The 22823-nt window shown below is 32.0% G+C and overlaps 1 protein-coding gene across 1 annotated transcript; it reads left to right on the forward strand.

The window, feature by feature from the left end:
* Window positions 1-656: 656 nt before the first annotated feature.
* On the forward strand, window positions 657-22821 carry LOC131943784 (mucin-like protein). The gene is made up of 31 exons (XM_059304065.1): window positions 657-738; window positions 1068-1259; window positions 2577-2834; window positions 3208-3468; window positions 3747-3813; window positions 3968-3981; window positions 4469-4587; window positions 4731-4892; window positions 5093-5248; window positions 5528-5714; window positions 5878-5973; window positions 6104-6252; window positions 6347-6557; window positions 6923-7044; window positions 7265-7388; window positions 8857-8985; window positions 9259-9453; window positions 9741-9992; window positions 10321-10430; window positions 10542-10546; window positions 10680-10846; window positions 11348-11461; window positions 11635-11757; window positions 11942-12070; window positions 19917-20036; window positions 20257-20508; window positions 21418-21534; window positions 21638-21766; window positions 22010-22132; window positions 22279-22398; window positions 22712-22821. The coding sequence occupies exons 1-31, from the start codon at window positions 657-659 to the stop codon at window positions 22819-22821; spliced, it is 4395 nt and encodes a 1464-aa protein (XP_059160048.1).
* Window positions 22822-22823: the final 2 nt, after the last annotated feature.

Below are 22823 nucleotides of genomic sequence, written 5' to 3' on the forward strand. Positions count from 1 at the left end.
GGGGGTGACACCAAGGCAAAAAATAGCTAAATATATAGAGGGGGGGGGGGGTGAAAATCGAAAGTTCGAGGGGGGTGCAAATCGAAAGTTTGAGGGGGGGGGGGGTGCAAATCGAAAATTTGAAAGTTTGTCCCCGGGAAGGGTCGCTACGCCTCTGGGGGGGGGGGGGTGACACCATTAAGTGCCGCACCGGGTGACACCCGACCTCGCTACGCCACTGATACAGATATCAATGAATGCTTAAATACTAGCTACTGCTCAGGTCAACATGAAAGGTGCATCAATCTTATTGGGTCTGCTGAGTGCAGATGTGTAACAGGGTATGAAAAAAAGAATAGAACATGTCAAGGTATTTGAAAGCACATTGAATTCATTATTTAAAAAAAAGATTCAATTATTAAAATATTGTTAAAAGAATTTATCATCTTATTGTTTTTTATTTCCTAAAACGAAACTATTTTTCCTTAAGTAGGGAAAAAAGTTCCCTTTCAAAAATTAGATTAAAATATGTTTTTATGTATTAAGAATGGGCTTGACCTAAATAAAGTAATGGTGAAAATTATATCTAAATAAATTAATTTTAATGAGTAAATATATCCTCAGCATGCAACGAAACACATTTTAGACTAAACTGCATCAACCAATGCATTTGTAACATGAGCAAAACAATAGACTGTGACAATGTAAATGGGTCTTGCTCATGTATAGCTGGATGGAGTGGTGCATCCTGCAATCAGAGTAAATTTTTCTAATTTTCTTAATTTTAATAGTATAGGTTTATAATTTTATATATCAATATATTGGTAAAGTCTGATAAAACTGTTTATTATTATTTCTTCATATTTTTTTTTTCATTAATGCAATGAAAGTTTTTTTAGTATCTGTATTTTAATACTGCATGTTATTAATATTATATAATTCATAATTTTTAAATTTAGGTACATAGTTTTAATATCAGAATGCTTTGTTTAATAATATGTCATTTATATTGTTTTTGCAGCTTGTAGTGCAACTATGTATGGCACAAACTGCAAAAAAAAAATGTACTTGTGTTTTCAACAACACAGCTGATTGTAATGATACATCTGGAGCTTGTTTATGTAAAGGTGGCTGGAATGGTACAAACTGTGAATTAGATATAAATGAATGTCTAAATAAAAGCTACTGTCGTGGTATACATGAAGAATGTCACAACTTGCAAGGCACAGCTGAATGTCAATGTGAACTAGGATTTGAGAATAAAACTGGTTTTTGTCAAGGTAACTGATTTCTTATTATAGAAGTTTATAAAAGTGATATTTTTCATTGCTACATTTATTACAATATTTTCTTTTTAAGAAACTATTTTTTTACATGCACAACAATTTTATCTAAAATTGTTCGACTTATCAATTTAAAAAAAATGTATCTATTGACAGTTTTAATATTAGTGACATAGCTCAAATAATATAATATTAATAAACCGTGAGTGATCTCCCCTAAACTTTCTCGAATATTCTAATATAAAATTACGAGGGATGGCAACTCAGGACATAGACAATATTTGTTATCCATTTTTAATTACTTAAACTTTTTATAATAGCATAGAATCTCGTAAAAAAAGAATTGCACACCAAGTGAAAAGTGTCCCTTTCAAACCTGACGGTCTATGGGGCAAGTGAAGTAGAGTTCACTTGTTTCTGTGACCTCGGCATATGAAGAGATAGTGTGGTCAGCATTATGCCCAGCCGCCTTTACTTTCCCTAACAGGAGTTAGGTACCCATCAGAGTTGGGTGGACTCAGGGACGGTCTACTGACTTGAACTCGGATTCAAACTCGAGACTAACGGGTTAGCAGTCCAGCTCTCTATCGCTAGACCACTCCGTCCCACACCAAGTGAACGCCTTATAAAATGTGTATACAAGTGCGGGATATTATTAGTACTTTATAAATTTACATGCGTTTTTTTGAGAAATCGGAAATAGCGTAAATTAGTACTTCCGGTCAAGGGAAATTACTCAAAATTTGACAGAAGGTAGAGAATTAGATATTGTACTTACGTGTGAAATTTCATGCATCTATCTAAAATAGTACGCAACTTATAGGCTTTTGAAAAAATCAAAGTAGAAAAAGGACCACTTCCGTTTATCGGAAATCGCTCAAAAGTTGATAAGGATCTACGATTTTTATAAAATACTTATATATGAAATTTCATCAACCTAGCTGTAACGGTACTCAAGTTATCGTGTTTACACACAGACAGACACACAGACATACGGACAGAATTGCAAAGTCCAGTTTTTACGACTCGCTAACGCATAAAACGCCAAAACATTTATATATTTGTATTTATAAATTTTGCCTGATTAAAATAAGTCCTCTATACTCCGGATGTGATGAAGGACTGAGGAGTAAAACGGTGAAAACTCAAAATTTCATGTTATTTTTCTGCACGATTACAATACTTTCTCTATACTTCGTATATACGAGAAACTAAAAAACATTTCTAAATAATCTTTCAAAGTTTTTCCACAAAAAAAATTAGTTTAGATCAATATTTCTTCTAAGTAAATTGTAACATGTTTCTTTATAATAGTATGTAACACAACATCATATGGCTTCTACTGTGGGAACAAGTGTTCTTGTGTCATGAACAACACAATAGACTGTAATGACACAACAGGATCATGTCTGTGTGCATTAGGATGGACTGGTACAAAATGTGATACAGATATCAATGAATGCTTGAGTACCAGCTACTGTGTCGGTTTACATGAAAAATGTAACAATTTAAATGGGTCTGCTGAGTGCAAATGTGTGCCTGGCTATGAAAAAACGAATGGAGCTTGTCAAGGTAAACTATAATTAGCTAATATTTTTAGATCACATATATTCTGTTATGTAAGCTCAATTGTAGAAAATAAATGATAATCTGATGAATTTATGTAAATACATTTACTACTAAGCTTTGAAAATGTAATTATATATGCATTGTCATTGGTTTTTTAATAGCTTTAATAAAATAATTTTTATTTAATTAACAATTATTTTTAGTCAATTACATGTATGTTTTAAACAACCTATTTATGTTTATTATGGTACATATTTAATCTTGTATTTAGTAAATTTTTTATCAGATAGAAAAGACTAAAAAAAATTTGATATAATATGCTTTAAAAAAAATTAAATTAAGAAAAAATAAGTATGTCTTTTCTATTCTCCAAAAGTATGCAACAAAACACACTATGGCTTGGATTGTTCTTTGAAATGTGCCTGTGTCATGGAAAACACCAAATATTGTAATGGAACATCTGGTGCTTGTTTATGTTCTCCTGGATGGAATGGAACCAATTGTGAAAAAGATATAAATGAATGTGATAATAAAAATTATTGCACTGAAGTACATGCAAGCTGTTTTAATTTAAATGGGTCTGCAGAATGTAGATGTGATAATGGTTATCAAAAGCTTTCCAGTGGAAATCGTCAAGGTATATTAATATATTAATAAGTAAATCACCCTTTTGAACCTTATGGATCATGGGCAGAGTTAAGTAGAATTATCCTGTTTTAGTAATTATGGCATATTAAAGGATAGTGTATTAAGGTATTAGTTAACTAATTTGCATTTCAGTGAAATAAACATATAGACAAAATAATAATTCAATTTATAGAATTTAAAAAAAAATTATTTTTAGTAAAATGTAACATTTACTGCCCACATTTTAAACAATTAATTTACTAATATAAAATACTTTCCTTCCCCTAGCTTTATGTCCCAATTGTACAGATGTAGAAGTTTGCTTTAATGAAACAGCTGGTAAATGGATCTGTAGGTAAGATATGGATAACTTGTTTTGCTTAAATGAGTTAATACAAAAACAAATTTCTACAAAGTGATCAAGAATTTATTCTAACAGATTATAAAATTAAACCACAATGGCTATTAATTATTTGAAATAACAATATTTTTTTTTGTTTTTTTTTTAGACTGAATGATTCACGTAAGTAAAACCTCTTAAATATGGTTTAAACACAACTAACAAAAATAAGGATGGTTTGTTAGTGAAACTTTTATCATCCATTCATAATGATAGTTGAATTCTTCAATCATACAGAACATGTTTTCGTTGGCAGATCTTCCAATTTCGTGGGTTAGATATATAATATGCTCTGAATATTACTGTTTCCTACAACGCTAAGCCAAAAGTCTTGAGTTTGAATCCAGGTTCAAGTTAGTGGAACATCCCTGAATCTACCCAGTTCTAATGGGTACCTCAATCATATTAGGGATAGTAAAGGCGGCTGGGCATAGTGCTGACCACATTATTCCTTTATATGCCGAGGTCAAGAAACATTTATGAACTCCACTTCATCTGCCCAATGGATCGTTAGATCTAAAGAGGAATCTTTACTTATGCTCTGGATAGCTATGATAATGTGTCTAATTATTTCATTTTTATATTTTTCACCTGTTTATTACTTTAATAGGTATCTATCCCTATGGCCTTGTTCAAAATGACCAATCATTGCCAAAAAATAAAGAACTTGCATCAGCTAACTTGTACATAGAAGATTTCATCCCTTATCAGCTAAAGTTAATTAGCTCTGTTTAGGTAAGTAAGCTAATAACATTATTTATTATTATTATAAACTGAAATATATTTTGCTCATTTTTATTTATTCACGTGAATCAATATTTTAACCCTTTTATACGCTATATGGGTTTCTGTTAAAATATTTTTCTTAACAGATAACAGTTAATGGCCTTATAAGCTTTGATGAAGAGTATTCCAGTTTTAATCCACAAAAGTTGCCAGTGTTAGACAAAAACTTAAATCAGCGCAGTCTGTTGGCTGTATACTGGACTGATCTTGATGTTAACGATAATGATAATTGTGAAGTTTACTATCAGGTAATTTATAACATTCCAGTATTGTGAAATATACTTTTTCTTTATTATTTTAATTTATTATGAAATTTATCTAATATCATCTAATCAAATTTTGAAATAGTTTAATTAATTGTATGTTTTTTTTTCTTTTGTTGAAAATTTTAAAAAGTTTAATAATTGTAAACTTAACCATGATCACACAGTTAAATCTATTTTTTCAGATGTATGACTTGTATTCTAATAAAACTTTGGGCATAGCTGTTTTTACCAAAGCCAATGCAGATGTTATGGCTCTCACAGAAAATAAAAGCTACAATGCTACAACAGTAATTGTGGTTACATGGGTTAATATACCAGCACATGGAAGTGTGGATGAGGTATTTTGATTTTAGCACGCATCTTCTTTATATAATTTGTCTAAAAGAATGTTCTGATTTTTGCAAATTAGTATATTGTTTTGTAGGCTATATATGTGGCTATATAGAATGCAATATAGGATTGGCACAAAAACAATTATCTTCCATTGTAACTATTATAGACCAATTTCCTACACCCCATAAATTGTGTGTCATTGTTACATTTCCTTAAACATTTGTTTTTATGCAACAAAATCTGAAATCATATTACAATTGGATTTTTTTCTTGTTTCTTCATAGCGTGTCTCATTCCAATGTGTCATAATATCAGATGGTTATACAACATATGCCATATACATCTACATCCAAGGTGCAATGAAATTCAAACCCTTATCAGCCAGAAATGTTGAAGTCGGTTGGGCAAATTTTAGCTTTGATACCTCACTTACAAGTTACTACAGATTTGATACAGTTTTGGGCAACACTGGTATGTAGTCTATAGTACTAAAGACTCTCAAGATAAATAGTAGTAAATGAGCATTGATTTTATTAAACTGGTTTATATTGATTTCACGAAAAGCATTACATGTTTTGACTAAAATACAATACTGATTTTTGGATAAAAAAAATTTTATGTTTTGTTACAACAGGAAAACCTGGTCTTTGGATTTTTAAAGTTGGAGAAAATAAGAATTTTAAGATGATGTGCCGTACATGGTTTATCTCTAATCAAGGAGAACTGCCTAGTAAAAAATGTCTTTAAAACTATTTTTTTTATATTTTAAGTACATGACATGATTATCAGTTCAGTTAATTCAAATATATGATTCCAATGTTTTGAAATTATAATAAATGTTAAAAATCTTTTATAAGCAGCTATAGATCTCTGGAACAAAAACCTACTACCTGCCTGCCCTTGTAATGAAGTTGCTGCCAAAAGTAGCCCAATCTGTGTTCCTAGCAGTCTAGCCTATTTGGATAGAACATGCTTTGATCTATTGCCGTTTTTTGGAGAATATGGAAGGGTATAGCTTTAATATTTGACCTCAATTAACAAAACAATTTTTTCTATCTTCTATACAAGATGAAAAATATTTTCTTTGATTTTCTTTTCTTCAGAGATGCTGCTACAAAGCTGATGAAAGTTCAAGTTTTTTAAATACAATCCCACAAGCTGGAAGTCTTCAGAGATATAATTCTTTCATTTACAAAGAACACGATCAGTTGGATGAAGACCCTAAAGACTGGTGTTGTACTAAGTCAAACTTGTGTGACCTGTACTATACTTTAAGACCAATTTTCTCATGCAATGGGAGTAACTGGGCTAGAGGTAAGATTATACAATTTGTAAAGAATTTTAAGCTTAACATTTATTGTACTTATTTTACATTTTCTAATGTAAAAGTAAAATAAGTAAAAATGTATTTAAACTGAATTAAAAATGTGTCAGTTATTGCATTCTATATTAACAATTTAATTATCTTAGCTCCAATATTCAGAAATATAGCTCCAATATCCAGAAATATTTTTATTTTTTTGTTATAAAATAAATATTTAAAACAGGCAAACTGCTCTTGACTTGATACATATTGTTTTGCTTTATTTATTTAAACCACTACTACTCTACTTATAAAACAGTAAGGAAAACAATTACATGAAAACATAAATACATTTTATTACAAATACTTTTCACAGGTTTTTTGTTTGGAGACCCCCACATAATAACCATGGACCAAAGATCATTCATATTTAATGGACTGGGAGAATATCACTTAGTGCAAATAATAGGAACTACAAACCCGCATTTTAAATTGCAGGTAATAATAAGTATATTTTGCTTTTGTTTTAAACCTAGGAGCATTAAAGAAACAATCTCTTTGAAGATTTTTATAAAGCAAATTCTTAATATTTGTCCAAAAAAATTATAAATATCATATAAACATTATATCATAATTATTGGCTAAATATTAATGTTTATGATAAAAATTAATATATCAATTAACATTTGAATAAGCAACTTATTTTATAATTCTTTAGGGTAGAACCTGTCGTGCATTAAACAGTAATGGCAATGAAACTCTAGCCACAGTCTGGTGTGCTCTATCAATGACGAGTGGTGATGAAAATTCACTCAGAGTAGAAATAAGCCCTTCAAGGAAAAGTAAGAATAAATGTTAAACGAGCAGACCCGCGGCATATCATTTAGTTGTTTTATTTTCTACTTTTCAGTAATTTATAATTTGTGAATTTGACAGTACCAATGCTGCCACTGAAAATATTTGCTTTAAAACACTATCAGTAGGTCGTTAAGAATGATACTACCCCTACCCTCCTTTCCCCCAACCCCTACCCTACACCCCCCATTAAAGCAGCCTCCTCTTAGTTACCTCCCCTAAGTTTAAAATAGTTTCAAACTAAATTATCTGCCCCTAATAGCCGTCACTAAACCCAGCTCTATGAATGTAAACATTTAGCGTGAACCACAGCTCACCAGACCATTTAGGGGTGGGGTGGTAGGGAGTGCACTTACAGCTTGTTTTCTAGCATCTCCCAGAAGATAATTATATATATAGATATTCTTTAATCACTTTTATACAATATAGTAATGTAATAGTATAATCATGTTTTATGGAAACTACAAAATATATAGTTTGATCTTTTTTATTTTTATTTAGTAGCTGTGTATAATAAAACAGTTCCAAATTTCAATTTCTTCTGGGGGCTGTAGAAACATTTGGGGGTCATTTGAAACTTACAGGAAAGGGGAGTGGGGGGGGGGAGGGGTGGGCTCACTTGAAACTTCAAGAGATTGAAACTTCCAGGTTGGGGGGAGGATCACTTGAAAACTTCTGGGGAGGGGGGGGGGGGGCAATTGAAACTTCCAGACTTGGGGAAATTGAAACTTCCAGGGGGGGGGGGGGGGGCGGGGGGATGTCAGATAAAACTTCCAGGGAGGGGGGGGGGGGGGGGGCACATGAAACTTCCAGGACACTGGTCAAAGTATACATGTTTCTGTTCTAAGCTGGTACATGGGCAGGGTAAAATGTTAAAGTAATAATTGATGTATGGTATGCTGTGGTGTAAAGTGAGTCATTGGCAACAGTAGTTAGTAAAATTTAATAACCAGGCCCAATGACTACATGACAATTCATTGCACACAGTTTACTGCCTGTAATTAAATTGAAAATTACTTACAAAAAACAAGGGAAATTACAAGACTAGGTAATGAATTTATCTTAAAATTATTTTAAAACATTGATAATTAAATATGAGTACAAATTAATATAGTAAATAAAATTTTTTATGTAAGCTCATATTCCTAAATGGCTCAATCCGCAGTGCTAAAACCAGATGTAAACATTTAGCAGAGCTAGTAAAAACTACACTGGGTTTCACTGAGAATTCAGTTTAATTAATAAGAGAAATAGTTGGTGGGGGCCATATATCTAGGATATCAGTATGATAGCTTTACTGTAACAGGGTGTCTCTTCCCACACCCCTCCCCCCTAGGACAGATGAAAAGAAACACTGTTACTTTCTGTAAAGTGAATGCTTTAATGAATGAATTTTGTTAATTTAAGTATGTAAATCTATACAATATTCCTACTTTTATTATTCTTTTTTTTCAGTTATGATAATATATGCTAATAAAAGAGATTATACAACAGAATTCTTAAGTAACCCTAATCTTTTTACAAATGATAATAAAATGATATTAAGAAAACAAAATGGAGCTTTAGAAGTGTCTCTTCTAGAAAGTAAGTTGCTTTTATTTTATCTAATTTACTTTTTGCTTCACCTGTAAGTTTGTATGTATTGTTGTGAGCATTAACTTATCTTTTATTGCTTTTATCTTGAATTGCTTTTGAAGAACTAGTTTTTACTGTGAGTTAAAGAGGTTAAGTATCTTTTAACTAGCTACTGTGAAAGATTCATAATCACACTGATACTACATTTTCCCCCTTGATACAGCATTATAAGGAATAGGAAATTGTTTACAAATTGTTAATTAATTTCAACATCTATTGCAGGTATTGGGATCACAGTTACAATGATAAATGAATTACTAGAATTTTCCCTCACGCTGGACAAAAAACATCAAAAAATGACCACTGGTCTTTTAGGCAATTTTAATGGAGACAAAACTGATGATTTTATTTGCCCAAATGGAACACAACTCTCTGATGATTCAAGTGAAAAACAATTATATGAGTACGGAAAGCTATGTGAGTATACAATGTATTTTCCACATTTTAAAATACCATTAGTTACTAGCTCTGAAAATCTTTTAATATAGTTTACATAATATTTTTTCGTTTGTTTATTTGGTTTGGTGTTTGAATTTACTGCTCTATGTTTAATAAGACATATGAAATCAACAAAATATCATGTATGTATTTAACTCTTCCAAATTATATATTTTTCCAGCAAATTAACATTTTTCCAACTAGAAAATTAATAAGTAGCAACAATTAAAAAAATATCTCTCCATTGGTTTTTATTTTATTTTCAGGGGCAATAACTCAGAATGAAAGCTTATTCCAGTACAGCTATGGACAAAACACAAGTACTTTTTCTAACCCTAATTTCACACCATTATTTTATGATGAACAAAATCCTACAACAATAGCAGAAGCTGAAAAGATTTGTAATGGTTCAGGAAATCTTCCTTGTATTTTTGACTTCATTGCTACACAGAATGAAAAAATTGCTGAAACTTCTTTAAAGTCTTCAGATCAATTTGAAAAAGTATCAGTTAGCACAGGTAAATGCAAAAACTACAGCACTAGATTATAATTTTTAAGTTTCTGATTCCAAACACATTTAAATGCATTTAAGTTTTGTTGAAATTTATCAAAAATATAAACATAAAACATAATGTTTTGCTGATTTTATCCAAGAAAAAATGCTGATTATTGTTTTGTCAAAATCATTCTGCAAGTCACTAAACATTGAAATATATAAAAAGAAATAGAGATAAAAATTATAATTTAAATTGCAAAATTTAAAAATAAGTAACACTATTTACGCTTTAATAATAATTTGTTAATATGAAAAAGCTCATGAATATTTTGCACTATTTTAATCTTCAGCAAACCAAGCCCCAAATATTATTGTCAACACAACACATGTTAGGGCCACCGTGAATCAATCTTTCAGCCTAACTCTAACAGCTTTTGATCCTGATGGTCAAGATGTTACTGTTGTTTTAATGACCAATGCTAATTACACTGTTAAAACTATTAATAAGAGAGACACATCAAAAGCTATTGCATCAACTTATTAAATTGTATTGCCTGACACTGAAACTCAGATCTTGTAAGCATACTTTATATTATAATAAATGTCTACATGTAATAATACTCTATGTCTTTAAAATCAAATGTTACATACTTTTTCAAAAGGTTTATTTTGTCTTAATAAAATTACATTTTCTTTTGCTTAAACCCAGGTTCTCATCATCTGATAGTAAAGGACTGCATTCAGAATCAATAGCAATCAATATTTCTGCATGTAGTGGATGTAGTTATTGTGGTACATGCGATGAAGCTAGGCTTAGAGCAACATTAAATCCATATTTTTACTGGGAAGCATGCAACTGTAACATTGGATTTGCAGGTTCCTTTTAATTAATTTCTATTTATAATACTAATAGTTATAAATATACATTCTTTTTATTTTATAATGGGTTTTGTTTTTGGATTGAAGCTTATTTTAAATATATTGTCAATTAAGTTAAACTGAGTTTAAGGTTATCGCAAAGAATAGAAAGGTTTGTCTTTATATATTAAAAAAAATAATCTTAAATCTTACAAGAATAAATTTATTGTACCTTTGTGAAATTAAACATTCCTCAAGTAGACAAAGAAAAAAAACACTATTTGACAGCTTTTTAAATAAGTTTTAGGTACTATTGTTTTGCCATTAGTACAAATATTTAACATTAATATTTTGTCTTAAAAAGTGATACTTTTATGTTTAATATTTAATTAAAAATCTATTATTCTGCCTAACCAGGGATGATTTATTTCTGTGTAATGGTAAAATATTCTTATGCATATAGTATTCCAACTCTGTCAAAATAAAAATTAGACTTTCAGCTATTAATGCAACTAACAGGTACAGACTGTGAAAAAGACAATGATGGCTGTGCTACCAATCCTTGCCCCAGCATGACAGGTTGTGTAGACATACCAGCTTCAGAAGAACAAGTCACTGGGTTATCATACACATGTAAAGATTGTCCTCTTGGTTATCAACTGAATTCTAAAAAAAACTAAGTGTGAAGGTTGGTTTTTTGTAATTATTCTAAGTTATATTTATCTAAAAGAGTAAGAGTTCCATCGTATTTGTTGTTTAATTATTTCTTTAATATTTTAACATCTCATGTTATGTTTTGTTCAAAGATGTTGATGAATGTAAGAACACCCCACCTTGTGGTGCAAATGCTATATGTAAGAACAATTATGGTAGTTTTGTTTGTAACTGCCTAAAAGGCTTCAGAAAATCTGGATCACTCAATTGTGCTGGTAAGTATTAAACATTTTAATGTGTAGCTATATTTGTACTACTACATTAGATTAAAACTATATTATTTAAATATTTACATTGACATTACAATGCTATCTTTTATTTATATTACATGATACGAAAAATCTTTAGCTTAAAAGCATATTAATTGTTTGTAAGTAAATTTAAATAATATGCCCACAGACATCAACGAATGCTCAGAGAAATCACATGACTGTGATCAAATATGTGTTAACAACTTAGGAAGTTATGATTGCAGATGTTACCCAGGGTTTGCTAGGACTGGTGGCAAATGTGAACTGACAGAAAAAGGTATCTTAAAAAAATAACTAACTTTATTAATAAGTTGTGTTTATTACAATGTATTATTTGATGCCTTCTATTTTACTGTGTTAAATGTTTCTTGTTGTCACAGACTGTATTATTATGTATCTTTATTATATTGTGTTTTGCATGAATGAAGAGTACCTGGCTAGCGGAAGGACTGTCTGAGCGATCGTCATGTGTTTTTTCATGTTTTTGGGTGAGATCGCTCATGTACGTAAGGGGAGAGAATGGACCGTATAAAAGGGAGAGCAAAAGGTGAACGGGTGTTGTGTGCTAGGACTTGGGATTTGAACTGTGGCAGTGAATGTAAGATGTCTCCATGACTTGGAGTCGTGACTGTGACTGTACTTGTTGAGTATCTTCTAATATGGATTTACCATGAATAACTATGGATTTATCATTCTCACTGTATATAGTGTAAATAAAGTCATCATTTGAAGTTGCTAGTTCATGTAGGCCAACTTGTTTTTCCAAAGTTTCAGCCCTTTTATCTGCTCTCTGTTTTCTGTTTCTTTTTTTTCTTTTTCCTTTTGGTTGTACAGTCTCTTCTACTTTATCTCCATCTGACATTTTTTCTTCTTCTTGCATTTCTGTAATACCTCTTGATTTATTACGCTCTATTTCTATCTCATCATCTAATTCTCTAATTGCTTTTCCATGAGCTAGTCGGGGTCGTCCTGTTTCTTCGTCCCATGCTTCTAATGCTTTTTCTATGTCTCTGTCAAATCGAGTGTTTGCCCAGGCTATCTGCTTCTTCATCTTCTTAATGCCTTGCGCCCTCGCTAGTGCTAGATATTCTTCAAAACATAACATTTTGATATATTTTCTATTTATGACATAAAATATAAATTCATTAGTTGACAATAGATAAATGTTAATTAATTTACAATACCCTTTCTTGGTTTCTGGCTTGTTTTAGTTGATTACAGACATCTGGTAATCCAAGAAAAGTTCATAGTACATATATACGTCCAAAAATAGTTCACTTTGTTGATTCCAAAAAGTTGAAAAAATTCAAAATAGTTCTAGTAGCCTGTTACAGAGTAGAAATTTGTCCAGTTTTAGATAAGACATCTTTAGGAACAGTTTACAATTAATAAACTAGATCTGCTAATCCACAGTAGAAGAACTTGAACAGCTAATCCATATAGAAAAAACTTGAACAGCTAAATCCAAATAGAAAAAAAACCACACATTTGTAGGTGTAACAGTAATCTGTTACAGACGATATGTATCCGACATTGGTAAGACAATGTCGAAAATAATGTGATAATAATTATCACGTTGATTACTTGACTTGACTGTAGATAACTATTAATACTTTCATGTACTTGCTTGATATACCAGCGTTGTTCACTGGCAAACAGTGGAAGACCACTTCAAAAACGTTGAAAACTGCTTACAATAATAATGTGACAATTCTTTGATCACTTGTGGTAACACTGTAACTTCGTTGAAGATTTCTGACTTCAATCTAATCCATCAATGTAACAGAAAGAAAAAAAAGAAATTTAGCAAACTATGAATACAGTCACCATGTTTATAAGAAGCCAAAATCTAGATGTTTTTACTGCGGAAAAACAGGTCATTACCAAAACCAATGTTGGCATAGGTTGGCAAATCAGAGAAGAAACAATTATGTACACAGAAAGTCATGTGAGAAATACAGTAATTTAAGAAATAATGTATCAAGTTCAAATCAGAATAACAAAAGTGTGAATAGGTATACTAATGGAAGTTACCAACGCAACACATATTATGAGAGGCCAAAGCAATGCCATAATTTTTATATTAAGTTGGTTGATAAACCAAACGAACGTACACAAAGTAAGAAAACTACTAACGTTGTTCAGAAACCAGAGGAGAATATTAAAACAAATGAGGTAACACAAGTTACACGAAGTCTAGGAAATGATTATGGTAGCAAAGCTAAAAGCTACACATACAGTGTGAGGGAGAGATGGCAAACAGGTCATTGTCAACTACACAAGAACGATTACTCATGCTATAGAGTTAAACAAGGATGCTAAGATTAAATTATCAATTGACTGTTTATTAATATTAGACAGTCTGTAACTGTAAAATATGGATATCAAACAATTTGTATCAGTAATATAAATTGTATACTATTTCAAAAGATTGTAAACTGTATTATGTTAAACCTATTCTATACTATTAATTAACAGTGAATAAAGTAAATCAAGTAAAAGTTAGAGACTATTTATTCCGCATAACAATAAGACGGAAGTCTCAATGATGAATTGTATTAGTCGATACCTGTGAAAGGCAAGAATGTTGTGTTGTGACCTAGATATGACTGAAATGGGTTGACTAGGGGAGACAATAAGGTATATTACTTATGTGTAGTAATAACATGCCTTGATGATAAGGTTGTTTTACTACATAGGATATAATTATTTAATTCATGTCTTTAAGTATTTTAACTATGTGTTATGTTTTGAAATTAAGTCCTATACCAAATTAGTTTGGTATATTATTTATCCCAACTAATGTAGTTTTTTTATACTACAGTTACTGGGTAATTGAAATGTTTTTTTTTCTCCTATGTGAATGTATATTGATGCATTAAATATTACATATAATGCTTGTACATTTAAAGTTTTTGTTCAAAACACTGACATATTTTAATTATCACTGATACAGTCACTACATACTGTTGTATTTGTATGCACTATAAATTTATGACTACAAGTGCTTAGTCTAAAATGAATATATTTTACTCTACTTTGAATTGTACACAATTTTTTGTTGTCTGGCACATGATCCAGCCCTACCAATACTGTATTTATAAATTTTGTTGTCTGGCACATGATCCTGCCCTACTAATATTGTATTTATAAATTTTGTTACACAAAATTTTATTCGAAGGGGGGACGTGTCACAGACTGTATTATTATGTATCTTTATTATATTGTGTTTTGCATGAATGAAGAGTACCTGGCTAGCGGAAGGACTGTCTGAGCGATCGTCATGTGTTTTTTCATGTTTTTGGGTGAGATCGCTCATGTACGTAAGGGGAGAGAATGGACCGTATAAAAGGGAGAGCAAAAGGTGAACGGGTGTTGTGTGCTAGGACTTGGGATTTGAACTGTGGCAGTGAATGTAAGATGTCTCCATGACTTGGAGTCGTGACTGTGACTGTACTTGTTGAGTATCTTCTAATATGGATTTACCATGAATAACTATGGATTTATCATTCTCATTGTATATAGTGTAAATAAAGTCATCATTTGAAGTTGCCACTATTGCTTGTATTCCTGTGTGAAAACTAACCCACAACAACAAAGAATTCATGTTGTTACACTTGTGTTATGAAATATCATTAATAATAGCAACCATCTACTTTTCTAATGATAGACCCTTGTAAAATAATCAACAAGTCTTGTGAATACAATTGTCGAAATGGCAGTAAAGGAGCAGAATGTTTTTGTGCATCAGGGTATAAATTAAAAGCAAACAACTATTCTTGTTGTAATAGATTGAGATAATTGTGAGGTCAAGGGAACTCACTCTTCTGTATTAGTATTATATTTATATTGTTATCTTGAGTGATGTCCCTTGTGCATTGTACTTCCTTCCTCTCTGGTTATCAACATGTAGTTAGACCCAATAAACGTGTTATATACAACCACCTGCTTCTATCGTCAATCCATTACATTTTGGCGACGAGGATAAAAATCTACTAGAAAGAGCACCTATTTACGCAAAAAAAGAGGTTTGCTAGAGCTTATTAGCTAAGTATTTCTAGAATAATGGCGCTGTATGGCCAAATAAAAGAATTTGATTCGAATGATGAAATCATTCAAGATTACCTAGATAGGTTAAGCTTTTACCTTGAAGCAAACGACGTGACGATAGAAGCCAAAAAGAGAGCTGTTTTGTTAACAGTCATAGGGCCTCAACAATTTAGGCTACTAAAAGACTTATGCGCACCAGCTAGTCTAACTACCAAGAGCTTTAACGAGCTGAGCAAATTGCTAACAGACCACCATGCGCCTACCCCATCAAAGTTTCTATGTCGAGCTAGATTTGACAGTAGGACTAGTCAACCAAACGAGTCAATATCAGAATATGTTGCTGCTTTACGTCATTTAAGTAGATTCTGTGAATTTGGAGAAACGCTGTCTGACAGACTATGTGAAAAGTTTGTGACAGGTGTAAACAGCCCTGATATACAAAGAAAGTTGCTGCTCGAGTCAGATCTAACTTTGGAAAAAGCAATACAACTTGCAACTTCATTCCAGCAGTCATCAGATGCGGCGAAATCTCTTACGCCTTCAGGGATCCATGCAGTAAACAGCAGGTTAGTCAATAAACATCAACCCCAACAGAGCATTCCAACTTATGCTAAACAGCCTGCTCGTTCAAATCCTAGATCTAAATCTAGTAATAATTATCAAAAATGTCATCGATGCAAGGGTCCCCATGCATCTCATCGGTGCAAGTTCAAGTCTGCAACTTGTTATAAGTGCAGTAAGCAAGGTCACATTGCTAAGGCCTGCTTTGCAAAGTCTTCGTCTGTTGCTAAATCTAGCCAGTCAAGACAGTACCGCAACCAAAGGCAGCACTATGTTAACTCTCACCAAGACTACCTAACCCAACCAATGAACCACTCTACCAGTGAAAATGCTCAAACTGATTCGCAGCCGGATTTCAACCTGTTCTCTGTGAAATCAATAAGTCATGCTCCCATCAATGTACCAGTTAATATCAACGGTAAGAGCATCAGCTTCCAACTTGACACTGGAGCATCTCTAACAGTCATAACAAAGAAAGATTTTGACGCTGTCACAGGAGGATCAGTGCCTCTACAGCCATGTCACAAGTGTCTAACAACATACACTGGTGACAATGTTCCGGTAATAGGAGAGTGTATGGTTCATGTAAGTTATAATGGTCAAAGTGTTAAACTTCCTCTTCTTGTGGTTGAAGGAAATGGACCACCATTACTAGGTAGGAACTGGTTAAGTGATCTTAAGTTAAATTGGGAGAGTATTTGTTCATTGAAGAATGTAAGAGAATCTAGTCTTACTTCAATAGATAAAGTTATATCTGAAAATAAAAGTGTTTTTGGCAATTCAGGTTTACTAAATGATAGAACAGTGAAGATAAGCATTAAAGACACAAATCCAAGATACTGCAAAGCTAGAGTTCCACCTTATGCAATGAGGAATAAAATTGAAAATGAGCTAAGTAGATTGGAATCTAATGGCATCATAAAGAAGGTAGACTATTCCGATTGGGCAACGCCCATTGTGCCAGTGTTAAAGAAGGATGGTTCTATAAGAATTTGTGGAGATTATAAAACTACACTGAATAAGCAAATAGAGCTAAATAGGTACCCTATACCTAACATTGAGGAAATTTCTTTGAATTTGGCAGGAGGAGACAAATTCACTGAATTAGACTTTAGTCATGCTTACACTCAACTAGAACTGCATCCAGATTCAAAAGTCTATACGACAATAAACACACATAAAGGACTCTACCAATATGAAAGACTATGTTTTGGCATATCATCTAGCCCTGGAATTTTCCAAGCTGTCATGGACAGTATTTTTAAGGACATTCCAAATGTTTGTGTGTACTTTGACAATGTGTACATAACTGGTAAGAATGACACTGAACATCTTAAAACACTTGATAAAGTATTGAAAATTGTTGGTGAAAAAGGTTTAAAGATAAACAAAGATAAATGTCAATTCATGTTGACAGAAATTAGTTTTCTTGGTTATATATTAAGCAAGCAAGGTATCAGACCTCAACCTGAGAAAACAAAAGCCATTAAAGAAGCACCCAAACCTGAAAATACCCAACAACTAAGAGCTTTTTTGGGCTTGATAAATTACTATGCAAAGTTCATAGGAAATCTGTCTGGTAAACTATCACCACTGTACAAGCTGCTACAGAAAAATGCAACTTGGCACTGGGGTAAACAACAAGATACTGCTTTTAATACAGCAAAAGAGGCTTTGTCTTCTGACACCTTACTAACTCACTATGACCCAGGGAAAAGACTTATATTAACATGTGATGCTTCACCAGATGGTGTAGGAGCAGTCTTGTCCCACATGGATGAGAAGGGTGACAGACCCATTGCTTTTGCCAGTAGATCTTTGAACCAGGCTGAGAAAAATTATTCTCAGTTAGATAGGGAAGGCTTAGGCATCATTTTTGGTGTTAAGAAATTTCATAAGTTTCTGTTTGGTAGGAAGTTCACCATCTTTACAGATCATAAACCATTGTTAGGTTTATTTGGAGAAAACAAAACCCTACCTGAGCATGCCTCACCAAGAATTCAAAGATGGGCTATCACACTAGCCGCATACAATTATGAATTGAAATACAAACCTGGATCTGAGAATAGTGCAGATAGTCTTAGTAGATTACCTTTAAAAAACCAAAGCCTGAGCTATGTACCAGAAGATGTATTTGTTCTCTTCACTATCATGGATAACTCCAATATAAATGTGAATGATGACTTAAGGCCATATTAAATAAGAAATAAAACCCTTTGTGAAGATAATATAAAAGATGGAGAAGATGCAGTCCATTATCAGTCAGAGTTGCCTAAACAAAGTATTTGTAACTTAATAAATGATTATGGTGATATGGCAATTTCAAATACATTAGTAAGAAGGAATGTGATCATCAAACAACTTTGCTAACATCATTAGCACTTACAGAAACTAAAAGAAAGGGTAACATCAAAGGTAAATACCAAACAGAAGAAGCTAAAGGTGACAATGAAAGAGTAAACAGGTTATTAGCCAAATACCGCACAACTTCTCATATAACAACAGATGTTGCACCATGTGAATTGTTATGTGGTAGGAAAATTAAAACTCATCTTGACCTACTACATCCAACTGTTCAAAGGTCTGTTTCCCAACATCAACATACACAAAAAGTAAATCATGACAAATCATCCATTGAAAGAGAATTTGCAGTTAATGATAATGTGTATCTGAGAAATTATGGGAAAAAGGAAAAATGGATACCAGGTCAAATTGTTCAATGTACAGGACCTGTGTCTTATAAAGTTAAAAATAACTTGTGCAGATAATAAGTGTGAATCTGTCAATCCCACCAAATCTGAACAGTTCACACCAACTCAGTTTGTTCCACAACCAGGTTCTGTTGATATGAGTGAACCAAGTTGTCTGGAGTCAGAAAATGTAAATTCTGGAGTTAATGATTTAAATCCTAGACCTCCTGAGATAGAGAATCCAGATGGTCAGAATCTTGAGTCACCAAATCAAAAGCCACTGAGAAGGTCAAGCAGGACAATCAAAGTCCCAAATAAGTTAGACCTATGATTTTAAAGGTCAAAAGGACTTTGACATCATTGTTTGTATTTTAATTGTGTTGTAACATATTGTGCATTGTTTGTAAGGATGTAATCTACCATAATGTTCATGTTACAATATATTTGGTGATTTTAGGATACTATCAATTGTTCTATTGAGAGATGTGTTATTGTGTTCTAAGGGTAAAGGGATGTAATAGATTGAGATAATTGTGAGGTCAAGGGAACTCACTCTTCTGTATTAGTATTATATTTATATTGTTATCTTGAGTGATGTCCCTTGTGCATTGTACTTCCTTCCTCTCTGGTTATCAACATGTAGTTAGACCCAATAAACGTGTTATATACAACCACCTGCTTCTATCGTCAATCCATTACACTTGTGAAGGTATTTTATTTTTTTCAAAGTATACATGCATGACATCAATATGAATCACTCATTTATTTTAAAACTTTAACATACCCTGTGATTATATATTACTTTGTTTACTTTTGTCTCAGATATAGATGAATGCAAAGAGAAAATCTGTTCACAAATTTGTATCAACACAAACGGAAGTTTCAGTTGTTCATGCTTCTCTGGATATACTCTCAACAAGAATGATTTGCGCTCTTGTGACAGTATGTAATTATAACTATTTGAACATATGATATGTAGGCCTACAGCTTTGTTAGAAATGTTTCACGAGAAATGCACAATTTACAATAATTTTAAAATGAATTAATACCAAGATGTTTTTAATAGTATTTAATAAAATATTCATTTGTCAATGCTAAATATTTTTAATTTGCAACTAGTTTATTTCACTTCCTTTTTTGATCAGTTTTATTTTGTTTCCAGCATGTCAAGGCAACACCTATGGTTACAACTGTAGCAATACATGCCAGTGTAAAGGACGGGCTGTAAGATGTGACAATGTTAAAGGCTGTATCTGTCAGAGCAATTGGAAAGGAGAAACATGTGAAACAGATGTTGATGAATGTGCCAGTAAACCTGATGTCTGTCCTGCGGATCAGAAATGTACAAATACAGAAGGCTCTTATACTTGTGACTGTCCTGTGGGTTACGAAGATATAAATGGAACATGTATTAGTAAGTTAAATTTTTTTTTATTATTTTGTAATATATTTTCAGTTGCAATGTTTTATGCATGGATATTCAGAATTCCATAAATTGCTTTAATTAGTGATTCAAATGACTTTATTCATGCATATTTATATTTTAATCAGAAATAAAATAGAATATTGAGAAATTTACCTCTTTTCTATTCATTAGTATTAGGCTAACAGTTATCCGTTATACCATTGTTGTGTTGTATTTTAAAATACAAAATTATTTAACAATTAATATTGTTTAAATAAAATTAAAATACATTATGCTGCCTAATGTAAGTGGCATTTTTGAATGTGTTGTTTTTACCCCAAATTTGTTTTCTCATAACTGCTGCTGTTGAACTGAAAGGTAAGAGGAATAGTATTGCTCTAAATACTAAAATACTAAATAATAGGAATGCATGGCCTACATGGTTGAGCACTAGTCTTGAGTTCGAAACCAGTTTCAAGTATTATGTCCCAGAGGGGTAGAGAGGGGGTAGGGGACATATGTCCCCGGGCGCCGACCTTAGGGCGCCAAAATGGGTTGGAAAAACAAATTGAAAGTTTGAGGGGGGGGGGGGTGCAAATAAAAAGTTTGAGGGAAGGTGCTAATCAAAAGTTGACCCCGGGCGCCGGGAATGGTCGTTACACCTCTGAATGTCCCTGAGTCCACCCAGCTCTGATGGGTACCTATTTCATGTAAGGGAAAGTAAGGTGGTTGGGCAAAGTGCTACCCATGCCTTCCCTTCATATGCCTAGGTCAAGAAATATATGAATTCTACTTCATCGGTGCAATAAATTCTTTACTTTTTTACTTTAAACACTAAAAAACACCTTTGAAACTTGACATTTGTTTTAGTGTTTATTGATCAAAACATAAAAAAAAAACTCCTTTTTAACAAACCAGATATTAATGAGTGTGAAACAAGAAACACTTGTCCTCAAACATGCATTGATACACCAGGGTCATTTATTTGTGAGTGTAGAGATGGATTTTTAAAGCTTCCTAATGGCACATGTAAAGGTAACTTCAAGTCTTTATGTATTGTTTCTCAACCTGATTACGAATTAATAAATCATTTGAATTAAATTAATATTTAACTAACAGTTTTTTTCCAACCCAAAAGATATTGATGAATGTGAAATTGACAAATCGGGCTGTGAACAAAAATGTATCAATGTCCCTGGAAGTAGCAACTGTGACTGTTATCCAGGCTACAGGTTAAAAGATGACAGGAAGACTTGTGAAAAAGATGGTAACTTATAGCATGCATTGACCTTAAAATTATTTTCGTAATAATAATATCAAATAATAATAACTTCAAATTGCTACTGTAGTCAACCATAACCATTTTTATATGTGTCATATATTTGTAAATTTGATACAAATTCATACAACCTTCAAAAATAAAATGTATATGAAAATAATTTCAAAATATCTCATAGGGCATTTATTATTATAAGCTTTAACATTGTGTACTATTTAATTAATATTGTAGATGTTGATCCATGTGAAAACTTTTACCTTAACTGTAGTCAAGGATGTACTGTAACTAATGGAAAAGCACAGTGTTTTTGTGCTATAGGTTACCAGCTGAGTAATAACCAGTTTGACTGTCTTGGTAAGCCATGTTGTCTTGTATATATTATATATATTGCATTACAGCATTTAATAAAATTACTCATTCTTTTACTTCTGTTTTAGTAGTAAAGATCACATTAAAGAGCATCCAATTAAATGTTTTTTATTTGTTTTGATCTAATAAAGATATTGATGAATGTGCAACACAGAAACTATGCAATGGTAGCTGTATTAACACTCCAGGGTCATATAATTGTTCTTGTCCAATTGGATCTAAACTACAGAATGATAAGAAAACATGTCAAGGTATTTATATGTCTGTATATATATATATATATATATATATATATATATATATATATATATATATATATATATATATATATATATATATTTGTATGTATTTGTACAATTCATAATTTTAATTCATATTATACATATTGCTTAGCCATATTACAAAAAAAATTCTTCTTGAAAATTACATTTTTGTGTTCATTCTTTTCTACAAATAATAAGCTTACTAAAATCTGATGCATATTTATCAATTCTATTAAGAACATATTGTACTATTTTTATTAAACTTGCAATTTAAAACTTGAGATGCTTAAACTTATTTTAGAATGTGATGAATATCACTGTGGAGAGAACTGTGCCACAGAATGTAACTGCAGCACAAGAGGTACATCAAGATGTGACCCCACGCAAGGATGTCAGTGTAAAGCTGGCTGAGC

This window comes from Physella acuta, unplaced genomic scaffold (assembly GCF_028476545.2).
Source record: "Physella acuta isolate Inbredline_101_S28 unplaced genomic scaffold, ASM2847654v3 ptg000039l, whole genome shotgun sequence".
NCBI lineage: Eukaryota > Metazoa > Mollusca > Gastropoda > Physidae > Physella > Physella acuta.

Bases quoted from the DNA above. Each gene is read 5' to 3' on its own strand.
- LOC131943784 (XM_059304065.1), top strand. From the start codon at position 657: ATGAGCAAAACAATAGACTGTGACAATGTAAATGGGTCTTGCTCATGT. The intron at 20,037-20,256 runs GTATGTAATTAT...TTTTGTTTCCAG, and splicing joins TGATTTGCGCTCTTGTGACA to CATGTCAAGGCAACACCTAT. The intron at 22,133-22,278 runs GTAAGCCATGTT...GATCTAATAAAG, and splicing joins TAACCAGTTTGACTGTCTTG to ATATTGATGAATGTGCAACA.